Here is a 26,081-nt window from a genome sequence, read left to right as displayed (position 1 = left end):
TTAATGATTTTTTTAAAATTTTATATATATATATATATATATATATATATATATATATATATATAAAAAAAGATAACGTTGTTGATATTTTAAAACATAAAATATCAAATTGTCACTTAACATTTTAAAAAAAATCAAATAAAAAAAAAAGATAAATAACTAAAACGTTAGTTGAAATTAAGTTAATAGACAACAAATATAATTTAGTTTAATAAATATTAAGTTTATGCTCTAAGACGTGTAAAAAATAATTTCGGATAAGTTTTAATAATTTTACTAAATACTATTATGGACTTTAAAAACCTCAAAATAAATTTCTCTTTACTGATGCATTGAACCTTCTTAGGTTCTTAGTGATCAATATTCCATGCTATGATTTTGTGAAATATATATTTCATGTAATCACGTAACTTCAGTCTTCAAGATACTCAGCAATTCACCAACTTGAGAAGTAACCAGGCATATGTGCACAATGAGTTAAAGGAGGGGATAGTTTACAGTCGACCTCTGAAAGCTTGTAAATAACATATATGTTATATATAAATATAATTCCCTTGATTTACATCCATTGGATCTGTGGCGCAATGGTAGCGCGTCTGACTCCAGATCAGAAGGTTGCGTGTTCGATTCACGTCAGGTTCAAAATTTATCTTTTTTGTATTCCTTTTCCTTTTGAAATACGCACTGTGAACATGTAGTGTAAAATTCATATGTTTTAATTTTTGAAGTAATTTTTTTGCCATATTGACTTTTGAAGTAAATATAATTAGACTTCAGAAATAATTATAATTAAATTAAAACATTTTCATTGATTTAATGGTTATGTATGTCAAAAAAATTGTATCATTGTTACCATAATAATCATTTTTATATATTTAATAAAATTTAAATAACATTTATAATTTACAAGTAAGTGTTGTCAAAAAAAAGATTTTGTTATTTACTGGTACTCTCATATTATGTGTCTTATTTATAATTTATGATATTTATTTGTCTAATATTATTATTTGCCTTTTAATATTATCAATGAAACATTAATTATATTTTCTATTAACATATCATTATTTATTGTATGTCAACTTATATTCTTCAATAATTACTACTAACAACCTCCATTCATTTTTATACAATTTAACGTGTATATTTGATAGTAAATGTTCTAAAAATAATATTTATATTTAATTGTATTTGACTCAACTTTTTATATTTTAAAATAAATTAATAGTATTATTAAGAGATATAATTAAAAAATTAAATCCATATAGTAAATTTAAAATGGTACCGACAAATCATAATTAATGATTTTTCACCTAAAAATTAAAATAGTACTTATAATCAGATATATAAATAGTATTAATAAGAGACTAAGACTAACCATGGCACCTAGCCTAGGTGCACCATAACCACTGTCAATTTTTTTTTTTTTTTATGTTAAATTATTTTATGAGAATTCGAAAGTCTTGAGTCAATCTTTGAAGTGTTTTTATAATTTTTATTTGTGTTTATTCCTTCGCTTTTATATTTTGTGTTTACCGCTTTTTTTTCTTTCTTTTTATAGTTGTACTTATAAATTGGCACTTAGGGTTGAAAATGAATGATGATCGATAATTAATCCAATTAACTCATAAATAGTTTGAGATTTAATTTAATAATTAGTTTGTTAAATTTAGTTTATGAATCAAATAAGTTGAAAATTGAACTCACTAAATAAATTAGTTGAGGTTGAATTAAGTATACTTCGACTTGTTTTGGTTCATGAACCAACTCGGTGTATGTATATATATATTATCAATTTCATTATATATATATATATATATATATATATATATATATAATTTTATATGATTTTATTTTTGTATGAAATAAATTTTACATGATAGTTATACAAAAATAATAATTTAGTATATTTTAAATGTTATTTTGAAACGAAATAAAAATAATTTGAAACTTATATCACTTGAAACCTACTAAAAAGATCATACAACTTCGTTGGTTATAGAAAAATCAAATTTAGTCTATAACATAATAAATAAATAAAAGCATCAACAAATATAAGGTAAGATATTGCATTTGTTGCTCTATGTTAAAAGTTGGAAATATTTTAAGTGATAATAAAAAAAAAGGCATCAACAAGTATAAGGTGATAATATTTTGTTATAAATATTATTTTGAGATAAAACTCTATGTTAAAAGTTAGAAACAATCTACATAATTTTTTTTTATATCTTGAAGGTAAATAAAATTGTTTGAAGTGTTATATAATTGATAAAAATTGGTTATTTAATTATATTCAACATTTAGAAATTTCACACTAAAAAAACTCTTTCCAACTTCATTATTAAAATTCCACAATGAAAAATATATCCATTTACACCCTCCTCTTCTCCTATATAAGAAGTGTTTCACCAACAATAAGATAATTAAGAATAACGAGAAATAGATATAAGAAGATTGATTTTTTAGTCTAATTTAAATTATATGGACTTTGGTTAATAAATTATTAATTTTTATTAATACTTTAAGTTGAAAAAACACATTTTTTCTTTTAATTTTTTTTTTTTGTCTTTTGGTTAATTTGATTCAAACCATCGAGTTATTTGTGAACTTAAATCAAGTCGACTTCGAACTAAAAAATAAATTTATGATGAATTTGAATCATGTTTTGGGCAAAACCAACATAAATAAAACTAGTTGGTCACTAAAATTATTATAACTAGATATTTTCTTAAAAATTGTACACATCCAAATACCACACTTAAAAAAAGATGGAGGGAGTATAAATCATTTACTCATTATTTAAGATAACATCACACAACAAATTATTTATCTTATTTAGTTGTATCACTTAGTCTATTTTTTCTTAATATAATTATTTTTTTATGATAAAATGCGTTCAAGTTAATCTCTCTTTTACATTTTTCTTTTAAATCTTATGATAGTAAGCCGCATAAACATTATTATGAATAATTTTATTTTTTTATAATATTTTTAATAATTATAAAGAAACCCACCAATTATATGAATATCTTTATCCTCTCTTTTTAATTTTAACTCAAAAAAATAAAAAATTCAATCCATCTATTTTGAATGTTGGTTGTTCTAAATTAATATTTAAATTTTTTTTTTGGTGTAACGATATATTTCCATTTTTTTATAATTTATTTTAAAAAGTTTGTCAATTTGTTAAAATAATTTTTTCATTAAAGATAATAATAAATACAATCATAATTAATTTATATAATTATGAAATATCAAATTAAAATATAAAATAAAATGTTTAAACTAACAATATAGATCTTTGTAAATTTTATTAAAAAAAAACTAATTCATAAAATTTAAAAATAAAAAGAAGACAAATGGACGGCAACATAGTTTAGACAAAAATCATATCTCATTGGTGGGTTGGCGAAATTGTTGGTCAATAATAAAGCGAATGCGTGGAAATGTTAAATAGTCATACAGGACACCTTGGCGGCTGCCATGATACCGCGAAGAAGCGCACCACAACAAATATCAACTGAGAATTACACACCATTTATACCAATATTTATATTTCCGTGAAAATGACAGCAAAAAGTTACCGTAATTCTTTTTTTGTTTTTCTTTTTCTTCCGTAATTCAGTCATGACTTAATACAAGAGTTAAACTATTACAGTTTAATTCTCTAAATAAAAATAGTTTACATTAGCCAGTGCCTTAAAAATAATATTTTATTTATCTCAAAATATAAATAAAAATTATTAAAAAAGTATTATTTTTTATTTTTATTTATAAAAAAAGTGATAAAAAAACATTAAAATGAATTCGCTTATTAATTGTTTTAACTTTTGATTATATATATAAATATATATATATATACACTTTTATTATGAGACATTAAATATTTATGAATAATATTAAAAAAACTAACATATTAAATAAAGATATAAAAGTAATTTAAACAATAAATACTTAAAAATAGTAATTTTTTCTTATATATAAAATCAAAAAATTCTGATTTATATAAAACTTATTAATATATATGATTTAAAATATGATCAAATACATCACTTTTTTTAATCAATTCTGATTTATGTTTCAGAACAAACTAAAATAAAGATTAATACCATATCAAAAAAATTAGTGTTACTCTGTACAAAAATACGTCACATTACAATTTATGATGATGTTTTTAAAACTACATTAATTTTTATAAGAGTGTTATTTTTAATTAAAAAAACAGAATAATTGGACATGTAATTTTTCATAAGATATTTATAAAAAAAGCATAAAAACTTAAAAGTAACACCTGTACGTTGCAAAACTTGAGGGAGCCCACACGTTCTGGAAATGTTTAGAAAAATTCAAAACAAAACACGTCCTGCAAAATGGGAAAACCTCGAAAGGAAATTGGCATGTGATGATTCCTTTCGCTCAATTTGTGTCCGTTGGAAAGTTCAGCTTCAAACTTCAGCATGTGTCCAAACTCCAAACTCACCTAATTAAATATACCTCGAATCTTCTTTTCTTAATATGCATCATTCATGCATCTATATGTGGTATATATTGCTTCACACCCACCTCCTATATATACCACTAAAATTCTAATATTAGGAATTTGCATAAAAAAAATTCTAATTGGAATTTAATTATATTGACCAAACTTTAACATTTCAATTGAGATCAATGGCAACACTTAGATTGTTGCGACATTCTACTGCGCCATTTGATCATTTTTCTTCTCCTTTCTCTTCTATTTCTTTTTTATTTCCAAAATGTGTAAGATGTCAAAGAAGGGTCTGGTTGAGAAAAGATAGTATGATAGTTTCAAGTGAGAAAAAAGAAAGGAAATCGGTGGTGGCCGTGAAGGCATCAATGACTACTACCAACCACTTAACCATATCACAACCAGTGCTTCATAAAGAATTATTGTCAAAATTATTAGCTGCAACCATAGCATGTATTCGAAATTCTATGCTGGTTGTTCTTTTGCGGGATGTTGTCATCAAAAGGAAGCCATGGACTTTACAACCTCAAATGCTCATTGAAAGGGTACTTCTATATTTGCTTCTTTATTTTAATTTACTGATTTCATACTACTAGCTAATTATACTCCATTGATATACATGAATGTATAACAGCATAGTTTAGTAACATTAATATATAAAATTAACATTTAAGTATACAACTTTTTAATATATGAGAAAATGACAAAAGTCTGTTAAAAATGGATCCGGTCTTGAATATAAATAAAAAATATTCTTACTTTTTGTCTCATATATATGCACACACAAAAAAAGTATTTCTAATCAATTTAATGATGTTTATGCTAAAATACCTTTCAATTAATATAATTTTTTTTTTTTTATAACTCTTTTATCCCATGTAACAAGTTTCCATGCAAGACTCTTTTAAGATTGCACTTATATTTTTTATGAGATCAAGAAATTTAATTAATTGTATTTAACTATTATTTAATAAATGTGAAGTTAATTATTCTCATTTATAATAAAGATTTGAGGGGGTGTATATTGATAGTTAATTACTTCATATTGTAAATTTGTAATTAATATTGGGTTCAATTACTGGTGCAGACCATCATGGATTGTAGATTTTTCACATTGTTCGCCGTAGCTGGATCCTTACTTGGCTCTGTATTGTGTTTTTTAGAGGTAAAAATCAAGCCTTTTGGTAATACTACATTTTTTTGTATTAATTTGTTACTTGATGACCAAGAAAGTTATAGAAAAATGGTTTATGAAATGCAGGGTTGTGTTCTCGTTATTGAGTCATACGTGCATTATTTCCATATGTTGTCTCAAAAGTTGGATCAGGGACATTTGGTTCATCTACTTATCGAAGCCATAGGTTTGTGTCTACCTAGATCCATCCATTTTGTTATTAAATTTTGACACAATTAACAAATTTCATTCATTAAACTAGCTAGTTTGATTAATTATGCTTAGTTTATTGCATGCAGATATGTTCTTGGTAGGAACAGCCTTACTCATGTTTGGGGTGGGTTTGTACGTCATGTTTGTGGGCTCATCATCGGCTACTAGTAAAGAAAAACAACCTCGGCGTTTTGGTAATCACTTTTATATAATGAAGGTAATTAACTACAAATTTAAACGTACATTTTGGAATTAATTTCATTTTCACAATCATCACTACCTAAAGATATAAACTAATTTGTCCAAAATATATATATATATATATATTGGCTAATTACTACTACTAGTATGGAATTAATGTTCTAATAATCTCAATTTCAGTTGGCACCAAGATGGGCGGGGATGCAATCAATTGAGCAAGCAAAGTCAAAAATTGGGCATGCGGTGACTATGATTCTTCAAGTGGGACTAATAGAAAAGTTCAATGATATTCCTATGGTTACAGGCCTTGATCTTGCTTGTTTTGCTGCAGCTCTAGTCACTTCCTCAGCTACCATTTTTGTCCTCTCTAGGCTTAATCAACATTAAAATCAGCATGGCATTAATTAATACTCCAAATTCATATATAGTTTTGTGACAATCGTAGTTAGACTAGTTGGTAATAATTCAACTCACGTCTTACCAAAATTTGAATTTATTTAAATGATGGGAACTCAATTCATTTATTATATCTGTATAATTTTTTGTATTACTTTAGTTTCTCTGACGACTTATATTAATTAATAATTTACTTTTTTTATTCTTACATCGATTTTATTTACCCTTTTTTTTTGTATTATTCAATAATTAATCATAAAAATATATAAGTTTAGCATAACATGCATTAGCAAAAAAGTAATTAGTATTCTCTTCCTCCCATAATAATTAAACAATTTGATTATTTTACACGCAACAAAAAAATAATAAAGTAAGAGAGAAAAGTAGTATTTTTATTAAACAGTTATTATTAAATATTAACCCATTTATTATTAACATTAATGTAAACGGTATAAAAAAATTAAAAAAAATTAAATATTATATTAAAATTTAATAAATCATTTATTTTAGGACATATATTTTTTTTAAATCAATTAATTACTGTGGGATAGAGGAATATTAATTTTTGAAAGAGACCTTGAAGTCATCGAAACTTTGCACCTCACTGAAAATGCTAAAGCAACTTCTTCCAATAAAAGTTGTACTGCGGCCCATTAAAAAAGGCGCTTTACTTAAAACCCATACAGGAGTAGGCAGCAAATTAAAAATCTGACCGTTGATTCTTTTGAGCAAATCTTGGTACATATTTTTACTACGAGGTTGCTATTTGCACCTCTGTTTCTTCTAATACCCTTATTTTTTCCTCTTAAATACCTTTGCCACAAGTTTAGTTAACTCTCAAAATCTACCCCTACCTTTTTTGAATGTTAACTTCGGAAATCTGCCACTCTTCAATACCAAATATTTTTTTTCTACACATATATTAAAAATACAATAATTAGAAATAAAAAAAAAAGATAAATCATATTATTGAACTAATCATTTTAATTATTGATAAATCTTTTACTATTATCAATGTAAAGTATAATTTAAAAATTATAGATATAATAATAATTGAAGGGTAGTATAGAAAAAAAAATTTAAAGTTGTATTAAAATTAGAAATAATATTTATTTTAAAATAGAAAAGTACTACATTATTATATATGGGATATTTGGTATTGTATCTTACATTATTGGGTCTTACATTATTGTATATGAGATAGAAAAGTACTAAATTAAAGTTGCATTATAAATAATTTTAGATAATTGGTAGTTGGTCTTACATTATTGTATATGGGATATTTGAATAGCAAAAAGATATATCACTTATTGTATTACAATAAGAGGATCGCGTCTACGGGAGAAATCAAATGATACATGTTCAGAGAAAGAATCTAATGATATGCGTCCAAGGGAAGAATACAGTGATACACGTAGGGGAAGAATAAGAGGATACATATACAGGAGAAGAATAAGATGATACGCGTTCAGAGGCAGAATCAGAAAACACAGTATAGCAGAAGAATTAGAGGATACACGTCAATGAGAAGAATCAGAAGGTACACGTCCATGGGAAGAACCGGAGAGTACAAAATCATAGGCAACCAAAGGAAACATGATTATAGGCAACATGGTCATACGAACATGGATCAGAGACATCATGACCAGAGGCAAACTCTAATCAAAGGCAACATTATCAGAGGAACTTTGATCAGAGGCATCATGACTAAAGGTAAACTCTGTTCAGAGGCAACATGACCAGAGGCAAACTCTGAATCAAAGGCATCATGATCAGAAGAAACACAGAAAGGAAACAACAAAAGGCAAAATAAAATCATTTCACTAGAGGAAAAAACATTAGTAATTTACCATATGCAAAATACAAGAACCATAGAACAACTAACATAGACAAAAATAGAAAGAGAAACCAAATGCAGAAATACTCATAGTTGAGAAATAGAATTATAGGAAATGTGCTCAAAAACGTAAGTTAATCATTAGAGGCAGAATGCCGAAGATCATGAGTTATGAACTATAGGCAAAAACTTCCAAAGTTACATAATGACACCTAAAGGCAAAACTACAAATGGAAGGGTGAAAAAGCGTCAAAGGCACACACATTTGCCTTCAGTGACATAATTCTCACATTAAACTACAATTATTTACTCAAAATCCTAAGGGTTCCTAAACTTCTAAAGCAACAATCATACAAAGATCAAACAAACAACACGCCTTATATTTTAAAATCATTTGAGTGCAGTTTCAAAACACCTATATGCTAAAAATTCCATTTTTCTCACGCTCTAAGTTCTTTTAACCCGTGATACTCCCAAAATAGTTTTTGACAAAAAGTAAAGAATTTAAGTGAATAAATTCTCAAAATCATCACGCTAAAAATAGTTAATGTAACAAAATTCACAGTTTCCCGAGAAGGGATTCCTATACTTCGAACTGGTTGGGGAATTTACTTGTTTTCTCAGATTTTAGCTCTTATATCATTTATACTCTGATTCAAATTTAGAGATGCTCCAAATGTTGCTATGTATTTTCTTTTAGTGTTACTTTGGTCAATTAATAGATCTTGAGAGGAATAAAACGACATGTAAGGGATCAAGCAGATGTAGAAGACTTTAGAAAACTTTTGTCTTTGAAGAATTTTGGAAATAATAAGAAAATTGATGGATGAGGGAGACGATGAATAGTAATAGTGTTAGTGTTTTCTTAATGTTTTGAGAGAAAATGAGATTTGTTGGTGGAGAAGATGGTGCAATTGGTTGGTGAAATAAAATGGAGGTTTTTGTTAGTTAAGGGTACATGTGAGAGAAAGAGAAAAAGAAAAATAAAGGTGGTATGTTATTTCTTTGTCACTTGGACTTGTTAATGTTACTACGTTTCTATTCTATCTTTAATTTTAATTTAATATTACTAAAAATACAACATTAATAATTAATAAAATCCTAGAAATTCTAATTAGTAATTAAATCTTACCAATATTTCTAAGGCACTGAGAAAATTGTTACAAATAACTTCTATCTTCTATAATAATAATAAATAAATAAAACTTCTATATTTGGTTTGTTTACACCGATTAAAAAATAATAATAAATGGGAAAAAAATTAAATTTTATGAAATTATATTTATTAACAGTTATCATCAATATGAGCCTATGTATATCAAAATCTGAAGAAGAAGAAGAAAAAAAACACAAATAAATGTATATCATAATATAATGAGTTGAGAGTGGTGAAATCGATATTAATTTAATGTAAAAAAAAGTAATTAATGTTATATTAAAAAAAATGACACTTATTTTGAAACATTGTATGTATACTAAAACAATACTTATTTTAACATATATAGAATGGGACTTAAATTATTTTTTTACTCAAAATGCTTATTACATTTTATTTATAGTAAAATGATAGAATACATGTTGGTACGTCAACCAGAGTGTGAAAGTTAATTAAAGATGAAATTATTGAAGTAGTAATATCAATCACAAGAAAGAATGTTTAAATTATGATCCCTTTAAAAATATTAATTCTTGTTTTATAATTTAAATTAACTCAAGATCAACCTTGGCTAGTCATAAAAAATGAATTACGTTCAGTCCTCACAATTTGTGAGTTTTTTTATTAATGTGCTTCACACAAGAACGTTATTGCTTTCATACTGTCTTTCTTAATCAGTTACATCATTCAACTTTCAACATTGAAATGATTTTTACAGTTATCTTTTGGTCCATAAAGTATTTTTTGCACTATACATATTATTCACACAAATTTTTTTACAATACACTCAAATTATCTTTAAGAAATAGACTTGAGCTTCAAATGGAATTATAAAAGATGGTTGTAAGATCATAATCTACTCGACACTTGTTTGAGATTGATTATCAGCAATTACTCAATTACAAAGATCCTTGAATCCAGTGTAAGACAACTAGAGCTTTTGCTTGATTGAAGAGTTTTAATTTCTCGAGTATGATTGTTTTAGTGATAAATTGATTGCACTAAAAACTCTTGTCATTTGTCTTCATCTTGATGTTCTTTTTATAGACATGATGAAGGTTACAGATAGCTCATTATGACCATTGTTGATCCTTAAGAGAGACAATTGTCCAAAGTGATAATTAATAGGCATGTGTTCTATTTTATTCATAATGTTCTTCATTTGCAACCAGAACGTTCTTGATTTTGTATTTGAATGAATATTGTGACTGATGTTTTCTTTAGTAGGTGTCAGCTTTCTGCTTTGCGCGCATGTTGACCTTTGTGCACAAGGTGCATCAGTAGTGTCCTTTTCATCCTTGTTGTTCTAGTTGTACTCGTTCATAGCTCAACAATCTGGGGATTAATCTGATTATTGCTCTTGATGCCTTAATTTTGCTTCTTAGATCCTTTAGCTAAACTTTTGAGCTTGATCATTGTTTTGAGTTGTCTTGATATTCGTTTTACTTAAGATATGTACTTTAGAAAATTATTCATTTCATTTTTATCCTTAAAACAAATTATCTATAATAATGTTGATCGATGAGAATGATACTGTTATAAATGAGAATCTTATTGGTTTGTCGAAATTGATATTCTTATAAACTACAATGATATGTTGAAAATCAGAATGATCTTGATTGTTGTATAGGTGTATTTGATTATCTATCTTCGAATAATACACTAAAAAAGACAAGTTAAATAGCAACACAGTCTGAATAATGATTAAAGATTAATTAACTTGTTTGTTTATCTTCAAAACAATTAACATGATAGTCTCTAATAGTTTTTGACCAAATAATTAGTAATAGTTGTTTTCTGTACAAATGGGTTATGGCTCTAAATAAATTTTAGCCATGGAGCGGTAGAGCTAGCTGGAAACATAGACAAACAAGTTAATTAATCTTTAATCATTATTCAGATTCTTTATCTTCAAAACAATTAATCTATGGCAATAGTATAAACAATTTCAATGATTTGCCTTTGAATAAAATTACCATGAGAGTTTGTATAAAGAAAGTAAAACATGATAGTATGACAGAAGAAATTGTCAGCAACAGTTTTCGAGCCAAGCAAAGAGATGACATCCATTCTGTTTTTTGCAAACACAAATGACTCGACCATCATGAATGCATATAACAATGCCTACTCGATTGAGTTGGTTGAGAAGGTGGTGTCGGCGATGACATTTGAATCTGGCCGCGACCAAACTGTTGATCCGACAAGACTCTACTGTTGTCCCTGTCCAACAGCAGTCTGTCTGAATTGGTGCACAATAGACCAATCTTCTATCAGGTGGTTTGTTCAATCAATGGACCAATCTTCTAGCAAATTGTTCCTTATTGCACTGCTGCAATAGTGTAAAAATTTGATCTGCCACATTCGAATTGCTGACAGCTTCATGTTTAAATCAGTGAGTAAATTGCAACGAGCCCAAATGTGACTGCTATTTGAACAAGTTACTAAAAAATATATGCACACTATCTTCCTTTCCATTTCCTAGTAGGCAAACAATTTCTACACATGCCCCAAATTAAGTTCTTAATTTTTTATTGAACTTCTTGTTGCCAAATAAACTGCTAATTACCATCTACATTAATATCATATGTGTCAATGAGTTCGTTACATAACTATTAGACACTCTCGATAGAATAAATAACATTTTTTTAAGCTCCTTAAATCCTCTTATCTTCCAAGACTTCTGCAAATAACATACTACTTTAGATCTTTGTTACCACATCATTTGATGGAACAACCTTGTAATGAAATAGGGGTATTCCAAGTTTAGAACATGAGATTTTCAATTGATCTAATTCACCGCATTATGGGTTGGCCTTGATAACATTGAACCATCATGGAGCCATCCCTCATTTCAAGGAGGAATATTTGCATCCAAACCAATACTCTAACAAGTACCTTCTTGAACCACTAACTTGACACTTCAAATGTTTCACCAAACATAATTTAAATTGCATTTAATAACCCAAGATAATTGTTCTTTGGAAAATATATAATTTTGAATAATTTAGAGATGAGATTGTTGGGATTTGTTATTAATCATCAACCTTGTTAGTCAAACATAGCAAAACTAAAGGTATTGAGATTTTTGAATCACATGCCCCATCATTCTTATAAAGTGATAGTGTATCCCAAAATAGTTGTTTAGATGATGTTCCACCATAAAGAGAAAGCGAATTTGCCGTTTTCTCTATTTCACCTTCAAGTAAAAATAGAATAAGAAAAATACTCATAATAAAGACGACATAGTCCACAAGTTTTTTTAATACTTACCTTCCCACTCGCAATTTAATCATTGTAGCATTATGCTTATTTATAAAATTATTCGACGACATTGATAAAATATAATCAAACTTTATACGACAAAATTAATTAAAAAATATCGGTTTTTATATTTACTTGAATTTATAACACCATGTCTATGTTTCCAGCTAGCTCTACCACTCCATGGCTAAAATTTATTTAGAGCCATAACCCATTTGTACAGAAAACAACTATTACTCATTATTTGGTCAAATTATTTGGTCAAAAACTATTAGAGACAAAAACAAAAAATTGACAGTCATTAGTTGTTTGTTTAAAATATATTGGGATGATTTTACGGAAGTTTTGTTACATAACTTACATTCAAATGTGTAATAAAAACGCATTTACCACTCAATAGAACATAACATAAAGTTATAGAACATTAATATGCTTTATAGTTAAAAAACATTAATAAGCTTTAAAACAAAATAAAATTATATTTCATTCATAAACTTCTTCTAAGATAATTTGTTTTGGTACATTTCTTTTTCTTCTAAGATATTTAATCCTTTTGGAAAAGTTTAAAAATAGAAAAATATTTAAGCCTTACGGATAAATTACACTATTAAACATGAACACAAATTACTCGACACGACGACACCTTTTGGTGGACAGCAATACTGTATTCGATCTTTGATAGAAATTCAATCAATTTAAAATACTAAAATCGGTTCTTAAAACACATTTGATTTGATGCTATCTGATCCAAAAGTGACGTAGGATAACAATGTTTTTATTTAAAGCAGATAACCGTGCTAGGTTGTTTTTTTAGTTTAAGTAAAAAGTAATGACCAATATAAAAAGGTTAAATTGTAATTTTAATTCTTTATGTTTGATTTAGTTTTTGATTTTTTTTTATATTCAATTCGATCATGACATTTCGTTTATAAGGTTAGTATTTAAGTTATTGTCTTTTTGCAAAAAGTTGTTTTTCATTAGTTTTGTTAAAAAAAATGTCATATGGCTGTTATGATACTAACGTGTGTATGACTTTGTTAATATGGTAAGTTATAAAAGTAAATGATACAGATTAATCTTATAAGTTTTGTAAAAAACACACTAATATAGTTTTCTAAATTTAAATTAGTTTTCGTTCAGATTCGATCTTCATCTTTTATTTCTTTATCATCTTCCTCTTCACATTCTTTCTCTTTCACTCCATCTTTAAAAAACCTAAAACTCATATTTTGTAACTCCAATAGAAAAACACATAATATCGATCATGTGAATTAGAGAAAAATCAAAATAAGAAATTAAGTTTTTCAACAAGAACTAAAAGATGAGTCGTTGTATATAAAAAGAAATCCACCATAAATCTATTAAAAATAAATAGGTTGTTTGTACATTCAAAAATATGATGAAACATATTGTAATCAAATACTATGTTACATATAAATACCAAACACCGACATTAAAGATGTGCATTGTCAAAAAATATTTGAGTTAACAAATACTTTTATTTTTAATATTTTATTATTTAGATTTAAAGATATTTTAATGATTTTTAATTGAATCATAATTATAACAATTATATTTTGTTATTTATCGATTTATTTTAATAACTCGATATGACTTGTATGAATGACCTATTCGAGAACTAGATAAAATATAAAGTGCAATTTAGCATTTTAATCAAATAAAGAAACACTGTAAAACTTAATTTAACTAACAAATATCAATGTTGTTAAGTTGAATATCATGTTCATAAATCGAACTTAAGACTTTGTAATTGTGAAAATTTCTTTACCAATTTATTTACAAACAAAGGAACAGTGTATTTTTAAAATTAATTAAATATTTCTTAAGTCCATATAAAATTATTATATTTCAAGTATAATTATTGAATAATTTCACTTCCACTCAGTATTTTGTTTTTTAGAATTTGTTTGTTGGGAGGAGATTGAGAAAAAAATTAATTTTAATTTGTTGGGTTTAATCATTTGGATAGGAGGAAAGGAGATTAAATTTTTTCATAGATCTCTTTTCTCTCTCTCGCCCTAATTTTTTTTTTTTTAAATTTGGATGGTAGTTAAAGTATTTTTTTTCTTCTTAAACGAATTATAAAATATAATTAAAATATTTTTTATTAATAATTAAATATATCTCTATTTTTATTCTCTCTTTTCATCGTCATTAAATATAAGAGATTTTTATATAAATTATTTAGACTATTTTGAAAGACTAAATGAATGAATTTTAATCACATTTAATTTTTATTTTGTTATTTATATGTACTTTTATGAAACATCATAAGAATCAAGTTTTTTAAATAGGGTTAAAGTGATTAAAATTGTTTAGAAAATAAACCTTAAAAATTCGTGAATATTTTTCTAAAGAGTTCAGTGAAGGAGATTACACGTATTAAATTTGAAGAAAAAAGATATTTCAAATTCAAATTGATAATTCAATATATTATATATTCATGTTATTACGATGAGATGAGATGAAATGAAATGAGTTTATCTATTTTATCATTCTTAATTTCTATCAGATTAACATTATGATTATATAAGTACTAAAAATGCATTTAATTTTTTTAGTATTTTTGTTTTAAATAATTAAAAAAATTATGTATCTTACAAAAATACTTATAAATAATGGGTCATGCTAATTAAGGATTCCACCAATAACATTTATATCTTGAAAAAATAGAATGCACAATTTTAAATATAAAATTTATATCTTTAATATAGTAACATGTGCTCTAAAGACAATGTTGTCATTATTCATAGTAATCATCGTTTTCCTAGTCAAAGTATGAGATTGATGCCCATATAATATCAGTTTAAATTTTTTTATAATGTCATTAATCTTAATTAGTTGATTAAGTAACTTTTTAATTGTGATAATTATATAATAGAATAACAAAAATAATGAAATTAATTATTCTTATTTACCATCAATATAAATTAATTTACGCAACAGTGCATGACATATTTTCATTTTAAGTATAAATATGCATCCTTTATAGTTATATTCCCCTCGTCCCTTTTCCATTAAACTGGAGATTCGAATTTGATCCAATAAAACTAAAGTACATTTGTTTTTGCTAAGATGCAATAAATTACAATTAAACACGGTACTTGAGATGTAATTTTGTGCATGATCGAGATGATTTTTTTTTACAACAAGATGGTTTCATTTTTTTTAATAAAAAAATTTTAATCAAATTTAGAGAATACATCGATATAATATAAATTTGTTATAAAAAAAAATACATGAATAAATTTACAATACTCAAATTAATAGCACAAAACAATAGCATGTATATAAATATGATAAAACTTAAATGTCCAAAAAACTAATACTTCTTAATCTGTAATTTTAACGATGACAAAATCATTAATTAAATTTTATAATCGATCAAAATTAATTTATAAATCTTAAATAAATGAATACGGTACCAAAATGTAAAAATAAAAAAGTCAAAATGATGATAAACTAAACAATACACATTCAAATAAAAAAATCACAGAAAATTGAAAGAAAAAAAAATTAAGATAACAACTTATTTAAATAAACTGAAAAAAAAAACTATTTGAAGGAATAATTCAAAAAAATATTTTCTTTGTAACTGTGTACAAAAGAGGAAGAAGAGGAAAGATCTGACCTTTTGGCGCTACCACTAGAGTTATTTTTGGTAATGAGATGGTTTCTTATTATGTGTCTTAAATTCATTGAATAAATTAAGAATATTAATAATACTATTAAATTATAATAGTAAATATTATCCAAAAGAAATTCATCATTAAACCAAAAAGTTTATTAATAATTTCTCTGTACTTTCCTTAAAAAATAAATATCATTTCTACCATGAAATTAGAAGTTTATATCTTATATTATGTCAAATAAAATCTTACGAACTAAATAAAATCAAAATATATAACATATAACACACTTAAAATTAACATTAAGAAGTAATAAATATTAATTACATCCATAACAAATGAAATAGTAAAATATTATATTATATTTAACTAATAAGTATTAAAATACAAAAAAAAAAGATTAATGTAACATTTAATACTTATAATAAAATAATTAAAAGCAAAATTTTATATATGCAACCGAGTTCAGTTTAATTTAATTTCAAAAAATGAATGCAAAATCTAATATAGTCCAAGTTGTTTTCACAAAATCTAAAGACATTTGATAAAAATAATTTTGATACAATTTTCAAAATTTTAGATTATTTTCTATTTTTATTTGAATTTATTTAGATGTGAACAATTTTAATTAAAATAAAGATCATTTTGGTAAATAAATAATTAATAATACAAAATGCCATTTAAAGTTGGACTAGAATTCAAGAAATTTAATATGGAGGCATTAAAAACAGCCATGTGTATGGTGGCATTATAATCTTTATTTTTCTCTCTTTTCCTTATTTTTACATTATTAACTATTATTCGTAATTATACTTGATAATATATTTTTCTTTTGAAAGAGGAGATAAGACACTACGGTGATAGAAAGTACACCCAGAAGAAGAATAGACTGAGGCAGAGGATCCTTTCACCAATCAAATAAGGGAAGAGTCGAAAATGAAACAAAACCCAACCAAATAACAAGACAGAGAGAGAGAGCACAAATTAAACCCATTCTCGTAAATATATTGTTCCCACAAGGGTATTTTCAATACCATATTTTCCATTGCATCATTAACCAACCCTTTTTAAAAAAAAATCTCATCTTTCCCATAGTTTGTAGGGTCCCACTTACTTTCTCTGCCTCTTGTAACAGCCAATTACAACTTAAACACGTACTTAATATGGCAATTTTCTTAAATGCAATAACATTACACCAATTAATTACTATTAATATAGTCCTAACAACTAGTAGCTTCGAAAAGATTGTATATTTTGTCAAGTTTGTTGCGCCCATTGCTGTTGGAGTAATTCACACACATATTCACAAAATTATTACCCTTTTCACATTTTACACTTTTAGTTACCCCATATTGCTACCATTTTAAATATTAAATAACAACAATTACTAAAAAAGTTAATAAATGCTAACATTAACAGATGCTCTTTTTCTGGCGGAAATGAATCAAATGATAGTACTACTACAATACTACTCCTGTGATTTCTTTAGACAAAAGTACAATACTATATGATTAAAAAAATACTAGTACAATATAAAATAATATAAATGGTATGGATGTAAAATTAAAAGGACTACATGGTGTGAATTTTCAATTTTGAGTAGAAATAGTAATATTTTGATTTGATATAACGTGAGCCAAAAAACAAGGAAAGTGGAGAGAATCTAGAAATGGGCATTTGTTTTGATATCCTCAAGAACAGAAATGCTTAAATAAATACATTAATAATATTAATTAGTTTATAAAATTGGAAAAATAAAAGAGAGAGAGAAGTGAAGAAAAAGCAGAGAATATAAAGAGACCGGATGTTGACAAATTTCATGTCACTGTTCTTAGAAGGTCGTTTGTTTGTGAGGAGATTTCTTATCTGGGATCTCTCTCTTCACTAATTCTTTTTTTTTCTTTCTCTCTCTACAAACAAAAAACCTTCGTTTATTTTTCTTTCTTCATTTTGTATGTGTCTACGAGAGAGAGAGAGAGAGAAAGAGGAGAACAAGATCGAAATCGACGATCTAAGCTCCTTCAATGTTGTTACTACAACATCCACTTTCTTAATTCTTGCTTTTAGTTTACCCTTTTTCTTTTTTGCTTCTTATTATAGTTAGAGTCAAAACACTTAATTTTTCTATTGTTTTTCAATGGTAGAAGAATCCATGGCGGATTCTTTATAGCAAGTGATATGAGGATGTGGCTTTGAGGTAATTTTACAATATTTTCTGAATTCTATGTTTAATTTTACTTAATGATCTCATCAAATTTTGTTTTATTTATTTATTTTTCTAACTAGTTCAGTTTTGAGTGCCGTGGAAATGAAATTCTCGGTTCCTATTGCTTAGAAGCTTATTCCACTGAATTTGTTAACATTCATTTTTTTTTCTTTCTTTTTCCTCTGTTTGATTAGCTGAAAATGTTCAGATGTTGGATTTTAGTGTTTTGAATTCTTCTTTTTAATCGACAATAAATATCCGTTGGTTTGATAGTTGTTGTATAGGATCTGCTCAATTCAATTTTGTTATTCATTTAGGTTTTCTCTCTCTAATTTTTTTTTTTTTGTGGGTGGTGCTTTTAATCTATATTATTTAAGAAAGATTGAAAAATTGTTGTGAAGTTGTAACTGAATTAAGGGATAATATGCATGGTTCAGTGTGAATACAATTAAGATTTTCTGTTACTTTATTTTTTCATTCATTCTCTTTGCTCAAACTTGGAGTAAAGGACCATAGTTCCTTGATGTCAAGGATGAAATTGGGATGTCTAGGTTCAAGTTGCTTCACTTTTCCATAGATTTTTTTTACAATGATGAGCCTACGTGTAGCTATTAAAGTTGAAAAGTGAAAACCGTCATTATTTCACTGAGATTTTGAAATTTCTCAGCACGAGATTAATTGGTGGAGAATGAATCAGTTTTAATACAATTGAAACTTGTCTTTTAAATGTGGGTTCTACCCCGTGGTGTTATAAGTTGGATTCAAATGTATTCTCACAATCCTTGTCCTCCATCAAAATACTTATTGGCAACTAAGCCAAAACATGAGTGGCTAGTTTTCTTGATTAGTTGACAGGATTTTCTTACTCGTACTGATTGTTCAACTGTTAGAACTGACTGCTGATAGTTTTGGTCAGAAATATCGACAAAAAACATTGGAATATGCTGATTGCTATAGTTTCTTTTGTCCAATATTGGATTGAAGAAGTATTTTCATCAAGTTGGCGTATCATGAGGCCGTTTTTATAAGTGCATTAGTGTTAACTTATTATATCTTAAGCAGTTTTTTCCAGGTAACTGGTCCTCAACCAAGTTATATTGGAATTAATTGTTAGTTTCTCATTTTTAATTAACCTGATCGCCTTCTCGCAACTTTAATCATGTCAAATTTCACTCGTGGGTCAACATTAACAAATGTGTGTATTTTTTGTGACCTGAAGCCCTATTTCAAGAATGTTTGTTACATTGCTTACTTTTCTGCAACCCCAAAGTTTGGCTAATTTAGGGTTGTGTTTACATCTTATTGGTTGTCTGAAGCAGTATGTATAGTGTCCTGCTTCTATTAAACACTTCAACATCTTTTTTGTAATATTTCACCCATACTTCTAAATGTAGGAGTTGTTGATTTTCATCAGTAGATAACATAGTTATGGATTTAAGGCTAACATATATGATAGGTTGATAACTGTTAAGAGCTACATTGTGCAATGAATATTTAAACAGCCAACCACTGTTTTCTACCTGCTTTTAAGAGTCCCTTAGTTTAAGGATATCAAGAGCTTGGTGTCGTAACGAACTCTTTCTTTTTCTCCATGCATGTTGACTTTTACTTACATACTCTTTCTAGCTCAGGATTTCAGTAAATACTTTCACCTTTTTTATTCTCTGGTGAAATAACCTTATCTGATCTAAATCTAGTTGCTTGTTCTGATACGGTGAATTGGGTTTAACTTAGCAGCAGATACCTATTTGCACATGTTTTAGAAAGCTCACATGGAAATTCTTGTTTCTAATTAAATTGTTCATAAATACATTCTATTGCTTTCCTGCATTTATTGAGGTAGTCCAGATTTTCTTTTGAAATTAAAGATGATTCATAGTGTTGGAAGGAATAGCCACCAGATTCTTGCTGTACTCCGCAATACCTAACTTGGGTTCAAGGTCTCTATTGTCATGCATATAGAGGCTTCAAGTAAAGTGGCATTGTACTTGTGAATTGCTTCATGAAACTATGTGTGATCAGCTGAAATTTCAACTTAACATCTCTTGAAATAAAAAGAGAAATGTTATTGCAATTTTGCAAAAGAGGGAACAAGCATGAGAGAGTGAAAAAGGAAATACTTTTTGCGAAAGGATTTTAATATCTAATCAGCTTGGGAGAGATAGCGAAGGGTCAAGAGCTGGAGAGACTAGGTTATGTTTGGGTGGAGGATTTTGGAGGGGCGGGGAGGATTTATATTAATTTAAGAGTATTGTAGGATTGACATCATTAAATAGAACGAAAGTAAGTTATATTTGCTTATATTTAATACCAAAAAATATGAGTACTTTTTGGCTTATATTCGAGATCGGAGGGAGTTACTTTTTTTAATGAAATGGACTGCTAAAATGTTAATCCGTTCATGAAAAAAATTAATTTACTAGTTTACTTGAATACTCTTTAACTGTACCAGAGTAATGAAGATTTTGTGTTAAGATTTAATTTCATTCATTATACTTGTAGGTCAATGTACTTGAAAAATGTGGAAATCTGATTAGTTCATACATATTTTTTTTTCCTTTCTTTTTTCTAGTGAGAAGTTTTCTTAATCATTCATGTATATTTAACAGATGAATTATGGGTAAAAACTTTAAATTTCTGGATAGGAAACTATCTTTGCTAGCACTGTATATGTGACGTTGTTTGTGTAACTATTTGGATATGATTCACATCATCAAATCTGGTTTCGAGTCATTCAATTATTTGGCTACTTTTCATGGATTGAGTTTGTGGTATTTGATGCCATACCGCATTTGGAATGTTAACATAATTAGATACCTTCTTCATGACATGAGTTAGTATGAAATAAATTAAGATACTGCATGGATTGTGATATTATTGGAACAAGAGAGAAGCTATATATCACTTATTTGTGATAAAAATAACTTATTTAAATATATGTGTTCAATTATCAGGGATGGGAACCAAAGTTCAAAGTCTTCCAGGATACTACTCAATGAGAGATCTTAATGAGGAATCCAGTAGTTGTGGTTGGCCCCTATTTTACGGAGACAAAGCACTGGCAAATGGCCAATATTATCATAACCATCTTCCAAGTGCTGCTGCAGATGTATGTTCAGCATATGATAAGGATGTTGTGAAGCAGATGATGCTTGAGCATGAGGCCATATTTAAGAATCAGGTATGAAGTCCTAGTTTATTTTTATTCTTGTCCAGTAGGTTAAATAATATGCCCATGGAAAGTTTTGGGGTGATTAAAGGTTAAATATTTTTAGTAATTGTTTTAATTTTTTTCTCCTTCGTCAGAGCTGTTTCTCTCAAAATATGGAAATTTTCAATTGCTGCAGTGGTTGCTAAGTACTTTAACAGTGAGATACCAACACTAGTTTGGTTCTATATTGACTTTAATCAGTTTTAGATGTAGGATTTTCTTTTAACATGGTTCAATGGTGATATAGTTTGGCTTAATTTTTATGTACCCTATGATTGGTGAAACTATTGATATATTTAAGTTATGCATTATCAATCAGGTGTTTGAACTTCATCGTTTATACAGAATACAAAGAGATTTGATGGACGAGGTAAAAATGAAAGAGTTACATAGGAACCATAGATCGGTTGGGACATCATTTTCCCCACGTCCTTTACCAACTCAAATAACATCTGAAGATGCTAAAAAGTGGCACTTTCCTAGCTTTCCAGTAACAGGAAGTTCTGCTTGTGCTGGAGTTGGACCATCTTTTTCAGGTGTTGAGGCCACTCATTCTCCTTTGGCTTCTAACAAAGGAATCAATAAGCAAGCTGGTCTGTTTCCATCACCAAATGGGAGTAGTTCAAAAGATGCTGAGGGACTGGAGTCTAGACCCTCAAAAGTGAGGAGAAAAATGTTTGACCTTCACCTCCCTGCTGACGAGTACATTGATACTGATGAAGGTGAAAAGTTTAGTGATGAAAATATAAGTGGCACTACAATTCCTGATAGAAATTGTAAAAATGGGAAGGGAGATGGTGTGAAGCTTTTTTGTGGCAATGGTGGGAAGACTGGTAGCCAGGAAGACACTTCAAGATCTGAGCAGCCTTTAAGGAGCAGAAATGGATTGGCTGATTTAAATGAACCTGTTCAGATGGAAGAAACCAATGCTTCTGCATGTATTCCTCATCCAAACAATAATCCCTATCAAGGGGCAACTGAATGCTCTGATCTATCTGCCAAACAGAAGTCAAGGATTTTTGGTTTTCCCGCGGAAGATGTACTCAACTCGCATCATGCTACTTCAAATAACGGATATTTGAAGAATGATGGGGGTGGAAAAGTGTGGATTTCATCAAAGGATGCAGGTTAGATTTTTATTATTTAGCTGCTTTAAAATTATAGAAAGAGACTGGAAGCACAATGAGAGTAAGATTTTTCAGTGTGAGAGCTGACAGATCAGTATACTCTTAATTGTGCCGTGTCTCCTTTCAAGTAGATAAACTGTTTTTTATTATTAGTAAGTTGGATATTTTTGCTCTAACATGAATTTTGCAAATATATTTAAAAAGTATTTTTATATACTTTTCCTTGGAACCAAAATTTCCTTTTTGATCGTGTAAGTGTAACAATAAACTAGTACTGTGATTGATGTGGCATATGATAAATTGCACTGTAACAATTAAGTTTTTAATGATTATTACAGGGCAAGCTAAAAGCAGTTCGAATTCCATTCCTCAAATCCTCAAACAAGAGCAATCTTTTTTTTCTTCCCAAACAATGCAAAATGCACTTGGTAAAGGTCCCGAACCTACATCTGATTATCTAAGTAATAGAAGCAAGACTGGTTTGTGGAGGGAAAAGACAGTTGGTGGTTTGGATATCAGTGAAAGGAGTAATGCATACTTCACTGATAAGCATCAAGAGTCTGTTATATCATCTCACAGTCCTAGTCTCTTTGCAATTGCTCCTTCTTCAGATTTTGCCAAGTCTTGGTCTCACTCATCTTTGGAAATGGTGAGTAGTAGTCTAAACCAGAAGTTGATGTCTGTTCAGATGCCACCATCTCCATTTCTAAATGCATCTGGTGTCTTGAGTAGAAGTTCCCAGTCACTTCAAAGCAATGGGATTTTGGGAGATAGTTGGCCTCTGAATATCAATGCCAAGCTTAATCCAGGTTTTCTGTGTGAAACATCTGTGCAGAATGGGTTTAATCCCAGGACTTCATCTGCATCCAAAGTACGACCGGTTAACATCTCTTCAACTAGCTATGACTATCTCAACCTTAATAATGATTGCAACAGGATTGCTGAACACTTCAACAATGGTTCAGTAAACTACAATAAGAGTTCAAATTTAATTTGCAATAACATGACATCTGGAAAAGATATTAACTTGAATGTGCTACATTCAAATGGTTTAACCAATGACATTGTTACCCAGTCGGGTCTTGGAAGCGAACATCGAGCACAGAAGCACGAGGATCAGCTTCCAGTGTTGCCTTGGCTTAGATCCAAGACCACATGTAAGAATGAGACACAAAATTCTGGTAGTGGTAGAAGCTTAACTGCTGGAGAATTGAGTCTCCAGGTTGCTTCTTTATCTAACAAAGATGAAACTGGGAAGGGGTCTAGTGAAAAATCTAAGAACAATGTAATTTCAGGTTTGTGTTTAAATGTTATTGAGCCGAGTAGGATAAAAGTAAGAGAAAGCTTTAGTAAAAAGAAAATTCTCGGTGTTCCCATATTTGGTATGCCTCTGATTTCTGCAAAGGAGTCATCTTCACTCACTCCTCCGTCTGTGTCAGTTCCTAATCCATCCGACATAGAATTGGTGGAAAATAATAGGAAAAACTGGTTACTTGATATTAACTTGCCTAGTGATGCTGATGTTTTTGAGGTTGACATGGACAAACAAGCTGTCACTGAAGTTATTATTTGTAAGGAAGGACTTTCTAAAACAGAAGCCAGCTCTAGAAATCAAATTGACCTGAACTTGAGTATGAGTGAGGATGAACCATCTCTGACAACTGTTCCAAACACCAATGTAAAAATGAAGGTGGTAATAGATCTTGAAGCTCCTGCTGTTCCTGAAACAGAGGAGGATGCCATTCCTGAAGAAAAACAGCTTGAAACTCCTTTAGTATCACCACTAGGCGCACAAGTCACAGTTGAACAACCACAAGATGAATTTATGAGGTATGCAGCAGAGGCAATTGTTTCCATGTCATCTCTTTGCTGCAATCAAGTGGATGATGTGATGAGCAGTTCATCAAGGCCAATGGTGGACCCACTGAGTTGGTTTGCGGATGTAGCTACCTCATGTGTAGATGATATACAGAGAAAGTTAGATAGCTCAAGGGGGGAAAATTGTGTGGGTAAAGGGGAATCTTCCTCCAAAGAAATGGATTACTTTGAGTCCATGACATTGCAACTAGAAGCGGTCAAGGAAGAAGACTACATGCCCAAGCCTCTTGTTCCAGAAAACTTCAAAGTAGAAGAAACTGGAACAACTTCTTTACCTACTCGGGCACGAAAGGGGCCAGCAAGGAGAGGGAGGCAGCGAAGGGATTTCCAAAGAGACATCCTTCCAGGCCTTACATCTTTATCAAGGCATGAAGTAACAGAAGACCTTCAGACATTTGGCGGGCTTATGAAAGCCACAGGTCATGCATGGCATTCAGGATTAACCAGAAGAAGCTCTTCTAGGAATGGGTGTGGCAGGGGTAGGCGGCGGTCACAGGTTCCGCCATCTCCCCCTCCTCCAGCGACAACCATTGAAACTGTTACCCCACTGATGCAGCAGCTTAACAATGTTGAAGTGGGACTGGAGGATAGAAGTCTAACAGGTTGGGGCAAGACAACCAGAAGGCCACGTAGACAGAGGTGCCCAGCAGGTAATCCTCCATCAATTCGGTTAACCTAATCACCGTAAGAGGCTTAAATTTATAGATGAGAATTTATAGAGGGTAAGGAGGGCCAATTTCTATATTGATGGGACATGTGATGTCTAAAGCGCGGGGATTTCTCTTTGTACATTTCTTCAAACCCGTATTTGGATATATGCTTGATTTTCAGTTAGTCTTCGGATGATACCAACTTGTATTATTCTTGAATAATGTTGCATGATTTATTCTTGGTTATCTCTTTTGAGAATTGTTTAGATATGTGCAGTTTGTGCATTCTCACTTTTTTTGGGTGATTTTTCTAGTACACTGCTTAATGCTATTAGGCTGCACGCTTGAATGAAATGGAGCTCCTTCAAATAGCACAATTTGTTAGCTTATACCATGGTGGTAGCGTTATTCCTTTGTTTATGGTTCATTTTTCTGCATGGTGGTGGTACCTTATACCATTGGGTAGCAGTTTACTTTCCCTTTGGGCATCAGCCTATAGGGTTCAAAACTGCTAGATATGGTGGCATCAATGGCCTGTTCAACCATCAACTTTACTATTGAACATACTTAAATAAAGGGTAAAACATTTTTGTTGATGTATCTGCAATTTTTAGTTTACTCTACTTCACACTCTT

General features: G+C 28.8%; 2 protein-coding genes and 1 non-coding gene across 4 annotated transcripts; all 3 read left to right on the top strand.

The window, feature by feature from the left end:
- Positions 1–570: 570 nt before the first annotated feature.
- On the top strand, positions 571–642 carry TRNAW-CCA (transfer RNA tryptophan (anticodon CCA)). Its single transcript has one exon. It is a non-coding gene; the product is annotated as a tRNA-Trp (tRNA).
- A 3,904-nt stretch (positions 643–4,546) lies between these two features.
- Positions 4,547–6,678, top strand: LOC101495755 (uncharacterized). Its single transcript, XM_004514186.4, has 5 exons — positions 4,547–5,031; positions 5,574–5,651; positions 5,748–5,847; positions 5,960–6,090; positions 6,255–6,678. The coding sequence occupies exons 1-5, from the start codon at positions 4,666–4,668 to the stop codon at positions 6,459–6,461; spliced, it is 882 nt and encodes a 293-aa protein (XP_004514243.1). The 5' UTR covers positions 4,547–4,665; the 3' UTR covers positions 6,462–6,678.
- An 11,504-nt stretch (positions 6,679–18,182) lies between these two features.
- LOC101495205 (uncharacterized) lies at positions 18,183–25,716 on the top strand. Of its 2 annotated transcripts, XM_004514184.4 has the most exons (4): positions 18,183–18,571; positions 21,535–21,761; positions 22,111–22,918; positions 23,257–25,716. In XM_004514184.4, the coding sequence occupies exons 2-4, from the start codon at positions 21,537–21,539 to the stop codon at positions 25,473–25,475; spliced, it is 3,252 nt and encodes a 1,083-aa protein (XP_004514241.1). In that variant the 5' UTR covers positions 18,183–18,571; positions 21,535–21,536; the 3' UTR covers positions 25,476–25,716. The 2 variants fall into 2 exon arrangements, with proteins under 2 accessions (XP_004514241.1, XP_004514242.1); XM_004514185.4 differs by lacking the exon at positions 18,183–18,571 and having other exon boundaries at positions 21,592–21,761; positions 22,137–22,918.
- Positions 25,717–26,081: the final 365 nt, after the last annotated feature.

This window comes from Cicer arietinum, chromosome 6 (genome assembly GCF_000331145.2).
Source record: "Cicer arietinum cultivar CDC Frontier isolate Library 1 chromosome 6, Cicar.CDCFrontier_v2.0, whole genome shotgun sequence".
Taxonomy (NCBI): Eukaryota; Viridiplantae; Streptophyta; class Magnoliopsida; order Fabales; family Fabaceae; genus Cicer; species Cicer arietinum.
Note: the sequence above shows the minus strand (reverse complement) of the source record. Positions and strands in the feature narration are given on the sequence as shown.

Coding starts and splice junctions, on each gene's coding strand:
- LOC101495755 (XM_004514186.4), top strand. CDS start 4,666: ATGGCAACACTTAGATTGTTGCGACATTCTACTGCGCCATTTGATCAT. Junction 5,652..5,747: donor CTGTATTGTGTTTTTTAGAG/GTAAAAATCAAG, acceptor TATGAAATGCAG/GGTTGTGTTCTCGTTATTGA. Junction 5,848..5,959: donor TCTACTTATCGAAGCCATAG/GTTTGTGTCTAC, acceptor TATTGCATGCAG/ATATGTTCTTGGTAGGAACA.
- LOC101495205 (XM_004514184.4), top strand. CDS start 21,537: ATGGGAACCAAAGTTCAAAGTCTTCCAGGATACTACTCAATGAGAGAT. Junction 21,762..22,110: donor AGGCCATATTTAAGAATCAG/GTATGAAGTCCT, acceptor ATTATCAATCAG/GTGTTTGAACTTCATCGTTT. Junction 22,919..23,256: donor GATTTCATCAAAGGATGCAG/GTTAGATTTTTA, acceptor TGATTATTACAG/GGCAAGCTAAAAGCAGTTCG.